The 15,351-nt window shown below is 48.2% G+C and overlaps 1 protein-coding gene across 2 annotated transcripts; it reads left to right on the top strand.

Moving 5' to 3' along the window:
- The first annotated feature begins 7,844 nt into the window (after positions 1–7,844).
- Positions 7,845–11,387, top strand: Arhgdia (Rho GDP dissociation inhibitor alpha). Of its 2 annotated transcripts, none has more exons than XM_031352963.1 (6): positions 7,845–7,953; positions 9,086–9,297; positions 9,431–9,514; positions 9,733–9,809; positions 9,898–9,961; positions 10,048–11,387. In XM_031352963.1, exons 2-6 carry the CDS (start codon positions 9,108–9,110, stop codon positions 10,245–10,247), a joined length of 615 nt encoding a protein of 204 aa, XP_031208823.1. In that variant the 5' UTR covers positions 7,845–7,953; positions 9,086–9,107; the 3' UTR covers positions 10,248–11,387. The 2 variants fall into 2 exon arrangements, with proteins under 2 accessions (XP_031208823.1, XP_031208824.1); XM_031352964.1 differs by lacking the exon at positions 7,845–7,953 and adding an exon at positions 8,225–8,479 and having other exon boundaries at positions 10,048–11,386.
- The last annotated feature ends 3,964 nt before the right edge of the window (positions 11,388–15,351 follow it).

The following is a 15,351-nucleotide window of genomic DNA, read 5'->3' as shown; positions in this document are numbered from 1 at the left end:
AACTCCATGTATAGCTGAGGATGCTTAGATTTTTGTGTGTAGTAATAGTAGCATAGGGGCTAAAACTTGGGCCTCAAGTGTATAACATAAGCACTCTACCAAGGAGCTGCATCCTTAGCCCTTTGAATTTCTGATCCTGCCTCCATCTCTTGGGTGAGAGATTGGAGGTATCATGTCCATAGTAAATTACGTAGTGCTGGGAATCAAACCAGAGCTTCATGCCTAGAGCAAACACTACCACAAAGCTACATCCATCGCCCTGTGTTTGTGTTTAAAGTTTTTATGTGTGGTAACGCAGGTGCTACTGTATGTATGTGGAGGTCAGAGGACAACTTCATGGAATCACTTCTACCTTTATGTTGATCCTAGGAATCAAACTCAGGTTATCAAGCTTGTATGACAGGTGCTTTCATTTCATTGTGAATAATCTGAAGCATTAACTGTATGATTCAATGTTCATGCTTAAAAGTAAGGCCTGCCAAGAGTTCCTGTGTGACTCTGCTTAGATGCTCTGTCATAGACTGTTTGCCCTGTGCTTTCCAGACAGGGTCACATGTAAGCTACTCTGGCCTTGAACTCCAGATCTTCCCAATTGAAAGTATAAAGTTTTATTAAAATGCACATATAGTTATCCCAGGCTTTTACTAGCCTGGATGAATAGGTTAAATATATAACTACCCCTGAATCATTTTGGAGATGGAATCACTGTAGCCTAGGCTATCTTTAAATTAATAATCTACCTGCAGCAGCCCCTGTGCCACTATACCTGGAGCTATCTGTTCCTTTTTCTTTCTATTTTTTGATTTTTCAAGAAAGGGTTTCTCTGTGTAGCCCTGGCTATCCTGAAACTCACTCTGTAGACCAGGCTGACCTTGAACTCAGAAATCTTCCTGCTTCTGCCTTCTAAGCTCTGAGACTAAAGGCGTGCGCCACCACCGCCCAACTCTTTCTATTCTTAAAACAAGTTCTTAGAAACCATAGCCAAGAGCTAGAGAGATGGCTCACTGACTGCTCTTCTAAAGGTCCTGAATTCAAATCCTAGCAACCACATGGAGGCTCACAACCACTCGTAATGAGGTCTGATGCCTTCTGGAGTGTCTGAAAACGGCTACAGTGTACTTACATATATTAAATAAATCTTTAAAAAAAAAGAGAGAGAGAGAAACCATAGCCAAGCTGTTCTGGAGAGGCTGGACTTAAACAAATGGCCTTCCTCCTCCTTGTCCTCCTCCTGATGATGCAAACCATCATGCACAGCTGCCAGCATTTATTCACTTGGCCATTTATAGCAAAAGTGAATTTTATTGCTCACAGCATTCTCTTGTCTGTTCTCAGGGTTTTTTTTGAGATAACCTTTTATGCTATTGTGTTCCAACAGCATCTTTAAGAATTCCTTACTTCGACCCACCTATTTCCCTGCCCAACCCTGGAGTCACCATTTCTCCGAGGAGCCTTGGCTCCTTTGATGGAGCGTAAGGTCTAGAAGGCAGCATCTGAACAATGGGTGTGCTTGTTCTTTCTGCCCTTGTCCAGCCAGAGCTAGAACACCTGCATACCAACTAATGTGTAGGCTGCTGTTTACTTCTGTAGTGTCTAGCCATGTCTATGCATTTGAACAGCTGACTCTCACACCCCAGGTTCCCTTGCTTCCCATTCTTATAATTTCTTAGTGTAACAGGGAAAAGTCTGCCTCAGACTCACATTATTCACTTAGATGAGTCAGTATGTTAAGTGTGAACCCAAGCTTTCAGAGCTGCTTTCAAGTCCTCATAAGCAACATCTGCTAACTAGACTACAGTGAGTCCTGAAGTTTTCACTTTTGGCTTTATTAAGATCTAGTAAAAGTATTAATTTCAAGAGTTGTCAGGGACTGAGTGTAGTATCACACACTTTAATCCCAGCACTCAAGAGGCAGAGCCAGGCGGTGGGTACGCCTTTGACCCCAGCACTTGGGAGGCAGAGGCAAGCAGATTTCTGAGTTCGAGGCCAGCCTGCTCTACAGAGTAAGTTCCAGGCTACACAGAGAAACCCTGTCTCTGTGAAAAATCAAAAAAAAAAAAAAAAAAAAAAAAAAAAAAAAAAAAGAGGTGGAGGCAGGAGGACCTCTTGAGTTTGATGCCAGCTTGGTGACATAGCAAGTACCAGGACTACATAGATTATCTTTAAAAAAAAAAAGTTGTTGGGGAATAAAAGGCTAGAGCTTTATAGTCAGTTGGTAGAACATGTACCTGGGTTTGATCTCTAGCACCTCATAACTTAGACTTTGTACCTGTGCAGGCAGGAAAATCAAAAGTTCAAGGTCATCTTTTTATACATAGGGAATTGGATATAAGCCTAGGATACATGAGACCTATATTGAGCCATTCAAACTGAGCTTAGCAGCAAGGGATTATGATCTTAGCAGTCAGACACTAAGGGAATGCCTGATGAAAGATGAGCCTAGGCTATATGCTGAGACCAAAAACTGAACACAACACCATACATTAGGTTAATCTATCATAGTAGGTAATGTACTGTTTCAGCTCCTTTCTCATCTCGGCAATTTTACCATTACATACAGTAGCACAAACACACAGTTACTTAAAACAAGTGAACAGATCTGAGGACTCTTTCAGCAGTAAAACTCAGGCCTTATAAATGACTAGACCTCTGCTAAACTATTCGTGCATTTTGCAGTTGCTTATATCAAATACCACTCTATTCAATGAGAAATGGCAAACAAAACTGGCATAGTGGCCCAGTCCTTTAATCACACACTTAAGAGTCAGAGGCAAAGCAGATCTCTGAGAGTTCAAGGCCAGCAAGGACTACATAGTAAAATCCTGTCTCCTCAAAAGGAAGGAAACAATGGTAGACAAATATGGAATTGTATAACTAGGACTTGCCCCATAGGATAACCAGTTATAGCTGATCAGCCACATGCTTGTTTGCTTTGCACTCTGCCCAGTGATGAACTGCCCTGGTCTCCCTTGCTAGAGTTGATCCATTATCTGCTTTGGAAGTGCTCAATTGGTGAATCATTGGCAATTTTTTTGAGCCAAAGTTTACTCCAACAATGTTAGCTGTTCAAAAATTATGTGAGGTTATATCATTTTTATAAATTTGTGATTTATATGATTTATTTACCATTTACTGTTATCGAATCTCTGGTGCCAACTAGCGAGCCATTTGTTGGAAAATAGCAAATAATATATCATTAAAGATTTTTTAAAATTTATTTGTGTGTGTGTGTATGTGTCCATATGCATGCATACAGAAGCCAGAGAAGGATGTCAGGGGTCTTACAATATTACTCTGCTTACACTCCTTTGAGACAGGTCTCTCACTGAACCTGGAGCTAGGCTGTCAGCCAGCAAGCCCCAGTGATCCTCCTGTTCAGTCCCTACTCTACCCCCAAGTCTTATTCCCCATGACAAGCAATGACCTGACTTTTTATATGAGCATCAGGGATTTGAAATCAAGATTCATTTGTTTTTATTGTATGTATGGGTGTTTTGCCTGCATATATTAATACATGTACAGTGCCCATGGAGGCCAAAAGAGTGTGTTGAATCTTCTACAATGGGATTTAGAAATGGTAGTGAGCTGCCATTTGGGTGCTGAGAACTGAACTTGGGTCCTCTGGAAGAGCTGCCAATGCTCTTACCTGATGAGCTCATCACTAAAGATTTTAATGTAAAGGAGCTGGTGAGATGGCTCAGTGGGTAAGAGCACCAGTTGCTCTTGTGAAAGTCATGAGTTCAAATCCCAGCAACCACATGGTGGCTCACAACCACCTATAATGAGATCTGACGCCCTCTTCTGGTGTGTCTGAAGACAGCTACAGTGTTCTTATAATAAATGCATAAATAATAAATACATTTTATAAAAAAAAAGCCAGGCAGTGGTGGAGCACACCTTTAATCCAAGCACTTGGGAGGCAGAGGCAGGAGGATTTCTGAGTTTGAGGCCAGCCTGGTCTACAGAGTGAATTCCAGAACAGCCAAGGGTATACAGAGAAACCCTGTCTCGAAAAATCAAAAAAAAAAAAAAAAAAAAAAAAAAAAAAAGATTTTAATGTAAAAATAAAGCTATCAGAGCTAGAGAGATGGCTCAGTGGTTAAGATCACCGACTCCCCTTCCGAAGGTCCTGAATTCAAATCCCATCAACCACATGGTGGTTTCACAACCATCTGTAATAAGATCTGACATCCTCTTCTTGAGTGTCTGAAGACAGCTACAGTGTACTTACATATAAAAAATAAATACATCTTTAAAAAAAAAAAAGCTATCAACAGCACTAGGTGATAAATCTTATTTTTATCTATTTATTTTTCTTGGTAGTTTCAGCCATTAGTTTCCATCCACATTGACTGTAGGGTTTTTAAACTTGGTAGCAGGGACACAGGTAACCAAGGCGTAGAACTGGTGTATGACTGCTCATCCTTATTTTGTTTTCTGAACAAATGCCCACTGCTAACACCATGCATGGAACGTTCCTTATTTCTTTGGCCCTTATATCAATCAATACATACATCTGAGTTCTTATCTCCTCCCTTCAAATTTCCAGATTTCGTTTCATCCTGAAGGACATGTTTCTTGTAGCCCACTTCACAGGTGCACTTACGTGGGTGGTATGTTCTCAGCTCACCACCTTGTATATGACAGTCAGGCCCTTCTCATTGCTCACTTGAGGGAGCCATTCTGTTAGCCCCAAGTTGGACACACATTTTTATTTATATCCATGATAAACTATTTTGATGAATGGGAGACAGGGTCCCATTGTACCCCAGGGTGGCCTCAAGTTTTCTTTATAGCTGAAGATGACTTTGAACTGATTCTCCTCATATCCCATGTGCTAGAATCACAGGCATATGCAAGCATCTATGTTTTTTTTTTATTTCTATCGTGAAATGTTTTTGGTAGTATAACAGGAGAGCATGAAGTATATAGTGGAGGTAGGCATGCTGGTTCACACTTCTAACAAACAAAGAAAGTAAGTTTCAAGCAGCCCTCTATATCACATGCCTCAATAACTGCCTGTAACTCCAGCTCCATGTGATCTGGTGCCATTCTTGCCTGTACAGTTACTGTGCACATACATACCCACATATACACATAATTAATAAGAAGGAAAAAGCTGGGTGTGGTGATGTATCCTGGCACTCAGGAAGCAGAAACAGGAGGATCTCCGAGAGTTCAAGACCATCCTGGTCTACATAGTTCCAACACAGCCAGGACTGCATAGAAGCAGGTGGGTCTCTGAATTTAAGCCCAACCTGCTTTAAAGAGGGAGTTCCAGGACAGCAGGGGCTATACAGGAAAACCCTGTCTCGAAAAATAAACAAGAACAATAACAAATCTAAAGGGAGCACAGGCCACATTCAAAAGTGTCTGATCACGGGGCTGGTGAGATGGCTCAGCGAGTAAGAGCACTGACTGCTCTTCCAGAGGTCCTAAGTTCAAATCCCAGCAACCACATGGTGGCTCACAACCACCCGTAATAAGATCTGACACCCTCTTCTGGTGTGTCTGAAGACAGCTACAGTGTACTTACATATAATAATAAATAAACCTTTATATTAAAAAAAAAGTGTCTGATCACACCACAGAAGAAATGGGTTCAACACACTTCACTGTCCTGGCCATGGACTGTCCAGAGAAGACTCCAGTCCTTTCACTGAATGTTTCAAAAAACAATCTGTGCCAGGCAGTGGTGGCGCACGCCTTTGATCCCAGCACTTGGGAGGCAGAGACAGATGGATTTCTGAGTTTGAGGCCAGCCTGGTCTATGGAGTGAGTTCCAGGTCGGCCAGAGCTATAAAGAGAAACCCTATCTCAAAAAACCAAAAAAAGAAAAAAATTAACAAACTTAAAGAATTCACAAAATGTAATCAGGGAAATACTGACTGGACTTTTAATGATTTTTGTTAATTTTTTTCTTTTCTTTTTTTTTCTTTCTTTTTTTTTTTTGGTTTTTCAAGACAGGGTTTCTCTGTTTAGCCCTCGCTGTCCTGGAACTCTGTAGATCAGGCTGGCCAGCCTCGAACTCAGAAATCTGCCTGCCTCTGCTTCCCAAGGGCTGGGATTAAAGGAATGTGCCACCATGCCCAGCTTTGTTAATTTTTTTCAAGTGTCAATCACTGCAGCTAGACTGTATGAAAAGCTTTGGGGATGGGGCAGGCTAGAAAGATGGCTCAGCAGTTTAGAGCACTGGCTTCTCTTTGAAAGAGATTTCAGGTTTGATTCCCAGTACAGTAGCCACTACTGCACTGGTCTCACTACTATTCTAACTCCAGCTCCCGAGGATCCAGTGCCCTCTTCTGACCTCTATGGGTACTGCATACAAGTGGTTCAGAGACTACATCCAGGCAAAACGTTTATATGCATAAAATAAAAATAAATATAAAAATTAAAAACGCTGCTTTGGAAGATTTGTGCTTGGAGCGTCAAACCAGAGAATTGTGGGTGGCACAGAGCTCAATAAACCAAGAGAATTGTGGGTGGCACAGAGCTCAATAAACCAGGCTCATCCAGTTGGAGGACCATGAGCCTTCTGAAAAGCCAGCTTCCTTGGGCACACTTCCTTGGGCACACGTGTGTAGGTGGAAGCCCAGCCAAAATCATCATATAGTAAGAGTGGGAATAATCAACTGCTTTTTTTTTGGGGGGGGGGGGACGGTTCGAGACAGGGTTTCTCTGTGTAGCCCTGGCTGTCCTGGAACTCACTCTGTAGATCAGGCTAGCCTTGAACTCAGAAATCCGAACTTTCTCTGCCTCCCAAGTGCTGGGATTAAAGGTGTGTGCCACCACTGCCCAGCTCAAGTGTCTTTTTGTTTTAAAATAGTTCACCATAGAACAACAGCTACCTGAAGGTAGGATAATGATACTGCAGATCCATCTTCCTTAGAGATAAAAATACATGAGCTCGAAAGAACACTTTATTTGCTTCAGATTGATGCACGGCAGAGGATATGAGTGCTTGTATAAACTAACTGAGCCATAACTTAAAAGTGGGTAGTGGAGGCCATTGGATCCAAAAAGTCATCTTTTAAGTTTGATGACTGGAGCCAACAGCTGTTTCCTAGGTACCACAAGGGCAGGTGTGTCTAGCAGAGCAGGCCAGAAGTGATGGCTCTTGTGGGATTAAACTACAGAAATTCCTGTACCTTCCCTTAAACTCTTGCTTCCCTTCAGTCTGAGGCTACACTTGGGAGAAGCCACAATGGAGTGCCCTCAGGGAGTAGCAGGAACTGAATCCTCAGGAGGAACTGGACTAGCTGGCACAAGCACACCACAGGAAGCCCTCCAGCCAGGCCCTCCACTAAGAAGGCCCTATCCTAAAGGTTTCGAAATATGCTTAGTGGTGGTGGTGGTGATGCACACCTTTAATCGCAGCATCCTGGAGGCAGAGGCAGGCGGGTCTCGAAGAGTTAAGAGTCTGGCCTAGTCTACAAAGTGAGGATCAAGATAGCCAGCCTGTTATAAGAAAAACCCCCTCTCAAAACAAAGCCAAACAACTTATAATATACGCGGGTTCTGGAGGTCACACAGACTCCAGAGCAATGCGCGGGGCGGCAAAGCTACAAGGTGCACTGCCTTCTGTAAGGGCTGAGGGTCTGTTGATTCCGGGACAATGGGACAGGGGCCAGGCAGGGCAATCAGGGAACCCAGGGAGCCACAGAAGGGCCGCGCGACGCCGCTCTGGAAGAGAAGGCCCTCGTCGCACAAACGCTCGTACTAGACATTCGATGGAAGGCGCGACGCCGCAAGCCCGCGCAAGATGCGCCCACGAGGCCCGCAGCAAAATGGCGACAGCGCCGACCCGCGTCCCCTGCCTGCGCATGCGCAAGGGACCCCGCCCGCGAGAGCGGAAGTCTTGTGACCCCGGAAGTGGCCGTCCGAGCGGCGGGCGGCGGACGACGTTCGTCATTTGGTGCGGGAGGGAGCGCGAGAGCGGCGGTCGAGCCTCCGGTGAGTGGGCGCGTGGCGCGGGGCGGCGCGTGAGGGGAGCGGGGCGGCTTTGTGCGGCGCCGCGGACGACTGCGGCGCTCGCGGGCGGGGCGCGGTTACCGCGGCGGGCGGGGCGGGCCCGGGAGGCTGCATAGGTCCTGCCGGAGGGGCCGCCGCCGCCCGGGCCTGCGCGCCCGGGGCCAGTGGGACCCCCTCCCTCGGCCTCGCGGGCGGGGTCCGGCGCGGGGCCTTGCCCGGGGCTCCCGCCGCGCGGCCCCGCCCCGCTCGGATTGCGGGCGGTTCGGAAGTGCGGGCCGCGCCCTGATGCTGTCGCCGGCGGCCACGCTCGGCGGCGTCGGGCGGGGTCGCCTGCAGCCTCCCGGTATCGGACCGCCGCTTTTTGTGTTCCTTTGGCGGATCCCTCTTAGAGGGACAACGGCCGGGCTGTTCCCCGACCGCTGCGCATCGCCTGCAGGCACCACAGTGGTCTTCTGAGAGACATTTGGGTATCTGCGGAACTGAAAGGCACCCAGGCGCTTCCGTCCGGGTTGGTGCTGCACCGCCACTGACGGTTTAGGGTCAGGGCCCAGAAGCAGGCTCCTGAGATTTATTTGCAGGCGCTGCACCAGCTCCCAAGTTGCATACGCAGACCCTCACTGGAGAGGACAAACCTGCGTATTTAGGATCCCCCTTGGGCTCTTGGGATCTAGGCGGTCATCACATAGCTGAGCTTAGGACAGTATTCCCTTGGAAGGAACGAACGAACAGTCCCTTGTCCTGCACGTGGCTAAGATACAGAGCATCCCCCTGTAGGAGAACTTACCTCCATGACCCAACCCAGTAAGATGAGAGTCTGGGCAGCTTGGGACAGCAGCAGGCCCCCAGGGATTTAGCGTTTCCTCTGCCAGTTCAGTTCGGTCTGGATGCTTCTTATTCTTAATGGGGAGGGGAGGAAAGGTATTTTGCTTCTCTGAGGAACAGGCTGTGGTTCCATTTCATTGCTTGGGGTGTAGTCCTCTCAAATGGGCCTCCCTGTAGGGCAGTGGCAGCATCCTCCTCCTGTCTCCTCTCAGGAGTTTCCCTGCAGGTGTCAGGGTCTGCCTAGGGTAGAATGCCTCAGGCTGTCACAGCCCTGCTCATGCCCCACCCACAGGTGTCCCAGGCTAGAGGTGAGCATGGCAGAACAGGAGCCCACTGCTGAGCAGCTTGCTCAGATAGCTGCGGAGAATGAGGAAGATGAGCACTCCGTGAACTACAAGCCTCCAGCCCAGAAGAGCATCCAGGAGATCCAGGAACTGGACAAGGATGATGAAAGCCTTCGAAAGTACAAGGAGGCCCTGCTGGGCCGAGTAGCTGTCTCTGCAGGTGGGTGGCTTTGAGGAGGGATCTCACTTAACCCTGTTGCCACCCTCTCTTTCCAGAGCACTCTTCCGGGAAGTGAGTTAAAAAAAAACAATCTTAAGGGATGGCACTCTGACTTTTAACTCTCACTCTGCAGACCCCAATGTCCCCAACGTCATTGTGACCCGCCTGACCTTGGTATGCAGCACTGCCCCAGGCCCTCTGGAACTGGACCTGACAGGTGAGTAGGTATTAGAATCCCTGGGTGGGGCCAGCTGGCATCTTGCCTCTACCCCTAAAAATAATTTTCTGCACTGGTGCCCTCTGGTGGAGCAGAGGGGAAGTGCAGCTAGGGGCTTGCCAAGGCTCTGCTTTGTGTCTAGGAAGGGGCTGGGGTAAGTGAGTGTGGGGGCGGGGCGGAAAGTCTTCCACGCAGTCAGCTGAGCTCCCTCAATACAGGTGATCTGGAGAGCTTCAAGAAACAGTCCTTTGTCTTGAAGGAAGGTGTGGAGTACCGGATAAAAATCTCTTTCCGGGTAAGGTGGAGGCTTTGAGAGGCCTAGAAAAGAGGGGCAGAGGAGCAAGAATAGGAAGCCAGCTGACCCTGGTTCTGTGTCCCCACAGGTGAACAGAGAGATCGTGTCAGGCATGAAGTACATCCAGCACACATATAGGAAAGGAGTCAAGAGTGAGTGGGCGGGCCCATAGAGTGGGAAGCCAGTGGGCCTGGGAGGGGGCTTGTATCACCAGTAATCATGCCTTTCCTGTCTACAGTTGACAAGACTGACTACATGGTTGGGAGCTATGGGCCAAGGGCTGAAGAATACGAGTTCCTGACACCCATGGAGGAGGCTCCCAAAGGCATGCTTGCTCGGGGCAGTTACAACATCAAGTCCCGCTTCACAGATGACGACAAAACTGACCACCTGTCCTGGGAGTGGAACCTCACCATCAAAAAGGAATGGAAGGACTGAGCTCCAGCTGGGAGGCGGGCAGGGCGACGGACAGACAGAAGGACCGACATGCCCCACCCTAACCCCCTACCCACCCCAAACCAAAGTGCTGACAGGACCTCCCTCACCATTCCTCCCTAGTCCACTCAGGCAGTCAGCTCTTCTGTCTGCCCCTCCTCCACCTCCTGCCCGCAGGCCCCTGTGGTCTCTAGTGTCACATTGCTGCTTCTGCCTGTGCAGTGGGGGAGGGGCTCCAGCCCAGGCCTCCAATCTGCTGTGTCCCTCCAGGTTCCCTCTGTCTGTCTTCCCTTCCTCAGGCCCTGGCTTCTAGGATGGAACAGAACACTGTCAGGGTTGCCCAGCCCACCTTGTCTCTGTTCCCGCTGAGCAACCCTCAGCACGGGGAGGGGCTGGGCTGTCTGTCCTCTAGTCTCACCACTCCCTGGCCAGGTCATCCATCACTGTCAGTCACTGTCTAACCATGATGCCTTAACATGTGGAACGTGTACTGGGGGCCGTCGCTAACTCTTAACTCCCCTGTCTGCATGAGCATGTGGTCTCCCTGTCCTTGCCTTGTCTGCCATCCCCATCCTGGTGACCTGCCCAAAGGAGGCCTGGGGTGTGCTGCTGTTGCTTCCTGCAGGCCTGGCCAGCTCTTCCCCTCCCCGTGGCCAGGGTTGGGGGTGGCTCCAGTAGCGAGGGGAGGGTCAATTGCCAAAACTCAATGCCTCCAGCCCCATCTAGGAGGCAGGGTAGGGTGCCTCATTCCTCTGCCTTCTCTGTCCCTTGTAGGCAGTACTCAGAGCCCCTGTCCCCACAGAGAGCCCCTGAGGGACAAAGCCAGCCGAGCCTTACTTGTCTCACCTGGGCCTTGTGGCCTGAACCTCGTGCCTGGCCTGTCAGTATTTATTGCCTCCATTTGGGCCAGCTGGCCTGATGCCTCTGCCCCGGTTCTTGGTGCCACCCTCCCTGGGCAGGCCCTCCCTGGGCCCAGCCAGGACCAATGTGGGACCAAGTTCACACAGTTGGGAGCTGTCTCCTGTGCCTCCCCTCCCTATCCCCAGTCCCTGTGTGGTGTCTGCCAGGCCCAGCCTCAACAGGCAGAGGAGCCTGTCCCTGCTTCTCTCTGACTGGGAAATAAACACCCCTGAAGGAGTCTGGGACGGTGTGTTCTATGCTACTTGTATTGGGGGGTTGTAGGGAATGGCAAGAATCTAGTGGAGGGTGGAGGCCACTCAGATCATATATATGTCCTGGCTACAAGGATGTCTGCTGCTAAGAGTCCTGATTTGTCTTTACTTCTGGCTTCCTGTGGAGATGTGAATATAAAACAAACCCCAAGCCTGTGGGTCACAGTGTTGGCCCTGGGCATAGAGGGGTTGCCTGAGTCAGCATATCTAAATTCCCCTGGCTGGGACTTGCCCTCAGTGCAGAGCCCTCCATGCTTCATAACAGAAGTCCTGCTGGAAGATCAGACTGATCTGGCTCTGCACAACTTGCATGTGTAGGTCAACCTGGTGAAGGAGTGCTCCGTGTCTGTTAATGGGGCCATTTGGAACAGGAACCGATGCCACGGAAGCCTCTGCACAGCTCCACTACAGTGCTCTATAGAGCACCTAGGTAGAAGGGCAGGACCACTGCACTGCACTACGAAGCTTGTAGCAGAAGAGAAGTCAGTAAACCTTAACAGGGGCTCCTGTGTAGCTCTCTGTAGTGACCACAGGGAGGCGGGATTACTTGTCTCTGAGCACACCCAAAGGCACCTAGTAACCTCAAAACCCCACCCTGCCTTTACAAAGAGTCAGTCTAAAAACCTCCTTTTTAGCAGTATGCTAGCTTTGAGAAGCCACCCTCTGATTAAGACGTTCAATAAAGTGGTTGTACCATTCCTGTAGCTAGCAGTGGTCAGTTACAATCTTGGCTTGGGGTCCACCAGTGTTGACTAGTGTGATGACCCTTTACTGCAGGGGGCCAGAAGATGCCTTTTTGTCTTGTTGCTGACAGCTGACTATAAACCGGGCCTTGTCAGCTATCTTTACTAGGTCCATCGGAGCCACAGACTAGCGGACCCCAGATCTAGCCTTCTGCAGGACACTGACCTGATAATAGCAGCTCCTTGCATTAGGCAGCCAAATTGTTGATCCAATCCTTTCCCAGAACTCTTCCTGGCCCCAGCAGCCAGGGAGGCCTGAGCAGGGGGAGGCCTTTTCTCCAAGCTTTGCAAAGCCAACCAGTCTCCTAGCTCATCCTTAAAATTTTTACTACACGCACTTCAGCAATGCTGTTTATCAAATAAGGGCTTCTGAAGCTCACATTGGACCAAGATACTTAATCTTACAGCTTTGTGTTTGTCCTAGACAAGTAAGTGTGTGAACTCAGACCCTAAGTTCCAAGTGTACAAGCATACTGCCAACAGCTAGGACTTTGCTCTGGCTCCTCCCAGTGCAGGGTAACTCAGGGTGGCCTCATAAAGTGCGTGATGTGTTTCCTAGGTCCCAAGTCTAACCTGCTCCCTATCTCACCCCCACTAACCTGCCTCTGTGGAGTGGTGTTCCAAGGCCTGCTGCTTTCCCTCAGGAGCCAAGCATTCTCCCACCAACTTCTGACTATGACTCCCAAGAATTCCCTAGCTTCTGGCTCTTCAGCTACCTACAGACAGGCCTCCTTTCCTGAGGAAAGTGATGGTCTGTTAGTAGTACCAGTTGATGAGTAGTCAGTTTCCATGCTGTGTGTAAGTAACCATCAGCTATTGTGATTTACATGACCCTTCTCTGCCCAGCACAATCCTGTACCAATCAAATCTGCTACACCGAGGGCCAGGTACACCATTACCGTCTCCCACTTTGCTGTAGTCAGCTCTTTCAGTTCACCCTCCAGGGCAACCAGTCCTATAGCCAACCTGCTGTCCCCCACTGGACCCCCCAACAAGCATGCCAGCTAAAAATGAGTTGCTTTGTTCTGAGAACTAGTAGTAATCAGAACCACCAAGAACTCAACGTAAGGTGGCTGAGCACCTTCTCTGAGTAAGACCCCTTCCTGAAGGATATTCTGATGCATTTCCAATGGCCCAGAAAATGTGTGGGTGGGATTTACACGACCTTGATACTAGTGTGGCCATACTAACACCTCTTTTCAGCAATGGCAGCTGTTCTTAGAAGACATAAGACAGGCCTTGGGAAACAGAACTAAGTCACCAGCTGGGCCCTCGAGGGTGAGTGGACGTTCAGGTGATCTGACCTGCATTTGCAGATTGGGACATACTACCCATATATTATCTGGCCACTCAACAAACCCAGAAGGCCCAAGAATTTCAGGCCTCCCTCTGGCTTCTTCCCTTCTACATTGCTGTGTAGAAGGCCAGTGCAGAGATAGCAGACATTTTTGTTTTGGGTTTTTTTTTTTTTTTTTTTTTTTTTGGTTTTTCGAGACAGGGTTTCTCTGTGTAGCCCTGGCTGTCCTGGAACTCCCTCTGTAGACCAGGCTGGCCTCGAACTCAGAAATCCTCCTGCCTCTGCCTCCCAAGTGCTGGGATTAAAGGCGTGCGCCACCACTGCCCAGCATTTTAAAAAAGATTTATTTATATTATTTATGAGTACACTTTAGCTGTCTTCAGACACACCAAAAAAAAGGCATCAGATTCCATGACAGATGGTTGTGAACCACCATGTAGTTGCTGGGAATTGAACTCAGGACCTCTGGAAGAGCAGTCAGTGCTCTTAGCCACTGAGCCATCTCTCCAGCCCTGATGGTAGACATTTGAAGACATTCACTAGTCTACGATTCTGTGATCATCAGGAGACCTTCATAGCTGCCCCTTCTGTTCATACAATGTCAACAGCCCTACTCTGTTATGTGGATAGGGCAGCTGCCTGCATTGAGAGCTTTATCCATCCCATGTCTGACACTGGCAGCCCAAAGGCCTGGTCCTGAAGGCAAGTTGTCTTTAAACTATCACACTCAAACCACACCCAGCCCCCTGATCTTTTCCCTTCCATAGACAAAACACCCCACGCCTAGCATTTAGTTACCAAAATCCTGAACCTTTTTTTTTTTTTGAGACAAGGTCTCAGGTAGCCCATGCTGTCCTTCAGCTCCTGGTACTTAACGGGTATAGTGGAATATGCCTGTAATTCCAGGCATTTAGGAGACAGAGGCAATATGATTGCTGAAAGTTTGAGGCCAGGCTAGCCTACATAGTGAGCTTCAAAACAATAGAGGGCTAAAGAGAGGGAGGGGTCAGGGGAGACTGTCTCAAAAACAAGACAGAAGGAACTAATCCACCTGCCTCTCTCAAGTACTGGGATTGCAGGGAACACTGCCATACCAGCCAACATTCTAAACACTTCTCATTTTCATTTTTTGATTCAGGGTTTCTCTCTGTAACCCTGGCTGTCCTGGAACCTGCTTTGTATACCAGGGTAGCCACCACACACAGATCCAACTGCCTCTACCACCTGAGCACCGGGATTAAAGGTGTGTGCCACCACTGACCAATAACTCTGGTTGTCTCTGGTTCCAAATGATGGTTTCTAAAACAGCTCAAGGCAGCTACAAAAACACTGAGAGACAACAGCAGATATGAAGCGATTTCTACCACAGAGTAGGTGCTCTCCAAGGGCAAAGTCATTCATAGCCCTCCCAGGCCTGAAAAGTCATCCCATAGACACAGGAAGGTTTCCCAGTGAGTATGATTCCTGCTCTTCCTACACTGAATGGAGTTGGGGTACAGAGAACTCCGTCTTCAAGGTAAGAAACTCATGCTGGATAAGAGGAGCTCCTAGTAGGAAAGGTAATATATGTCCTTATTTACAATGTCACAAAAGAAGCTACATTCAGGCAATGGTGGTACACACCTTTGATGCCAGCACTCTCAGGAGGCAGAGGTAAATGGATCTCTGAGTTTGAGGTCAGGCTGGTGTCTATCGAGTGAATTCCAGGGCTACATAGGAAAACCCTGTCTTGAAAAACTAAAACAAAAAAAAAACAGGGACTGCTCACAGCTGTAACTACAAAACCATATACCATATTTCTGTTTTTATTATTTCTGAGAGCAGTACAGTATTAGTCAACCTATATACTTAATATATGGGTGTTTCCCTTTTTTTTTTTTTTTTTTTTTTTTTTT

This window comes from Mastomys coucha, unplaced genomic scaffold, assembly GCF_008632895.1.
Source record: "Mastomys coucha isolate ucsf_1 unplaced genomic scaffold, UCSF_Mcou_1 pScaffold5, whole genome shotgun sequence".
NCBI classification, from domain to species: Eukaryota; Metazoa; Chordata; class Mammalia; order Rodentia; family Muridae; genus Mastomys; species Mastomys coucha.
The sequence above is the reverse complement of the archived record's forward strand: the minus strand, read 5'-3'. Positions and strand labels throughout refer to the sequence as shown.

Coding starts and splice junctions, on each gene's coding strand:
- Arhgdia (XM_031352963.1), top strand. CDS start 9,108: ATGGCAGAACAGGAGCCCACTGCTGAGCAGCTTGCTCAGATAGCTGCG. Junction 9,515..9,732: donor TCTGGAACTGGACCTGACAG/GTGAGTAGGTAT, acceptor CCCTCAATACAG/GTGATCTGGAGAGCTTCAAG. Junction 9,962..10,047: donor ATATAGGAAAGGAGTCAAGA/GTGAGTGGGCGG, acceptor TCCTGTCTACAG/TTGACAAGACTGACTACATG.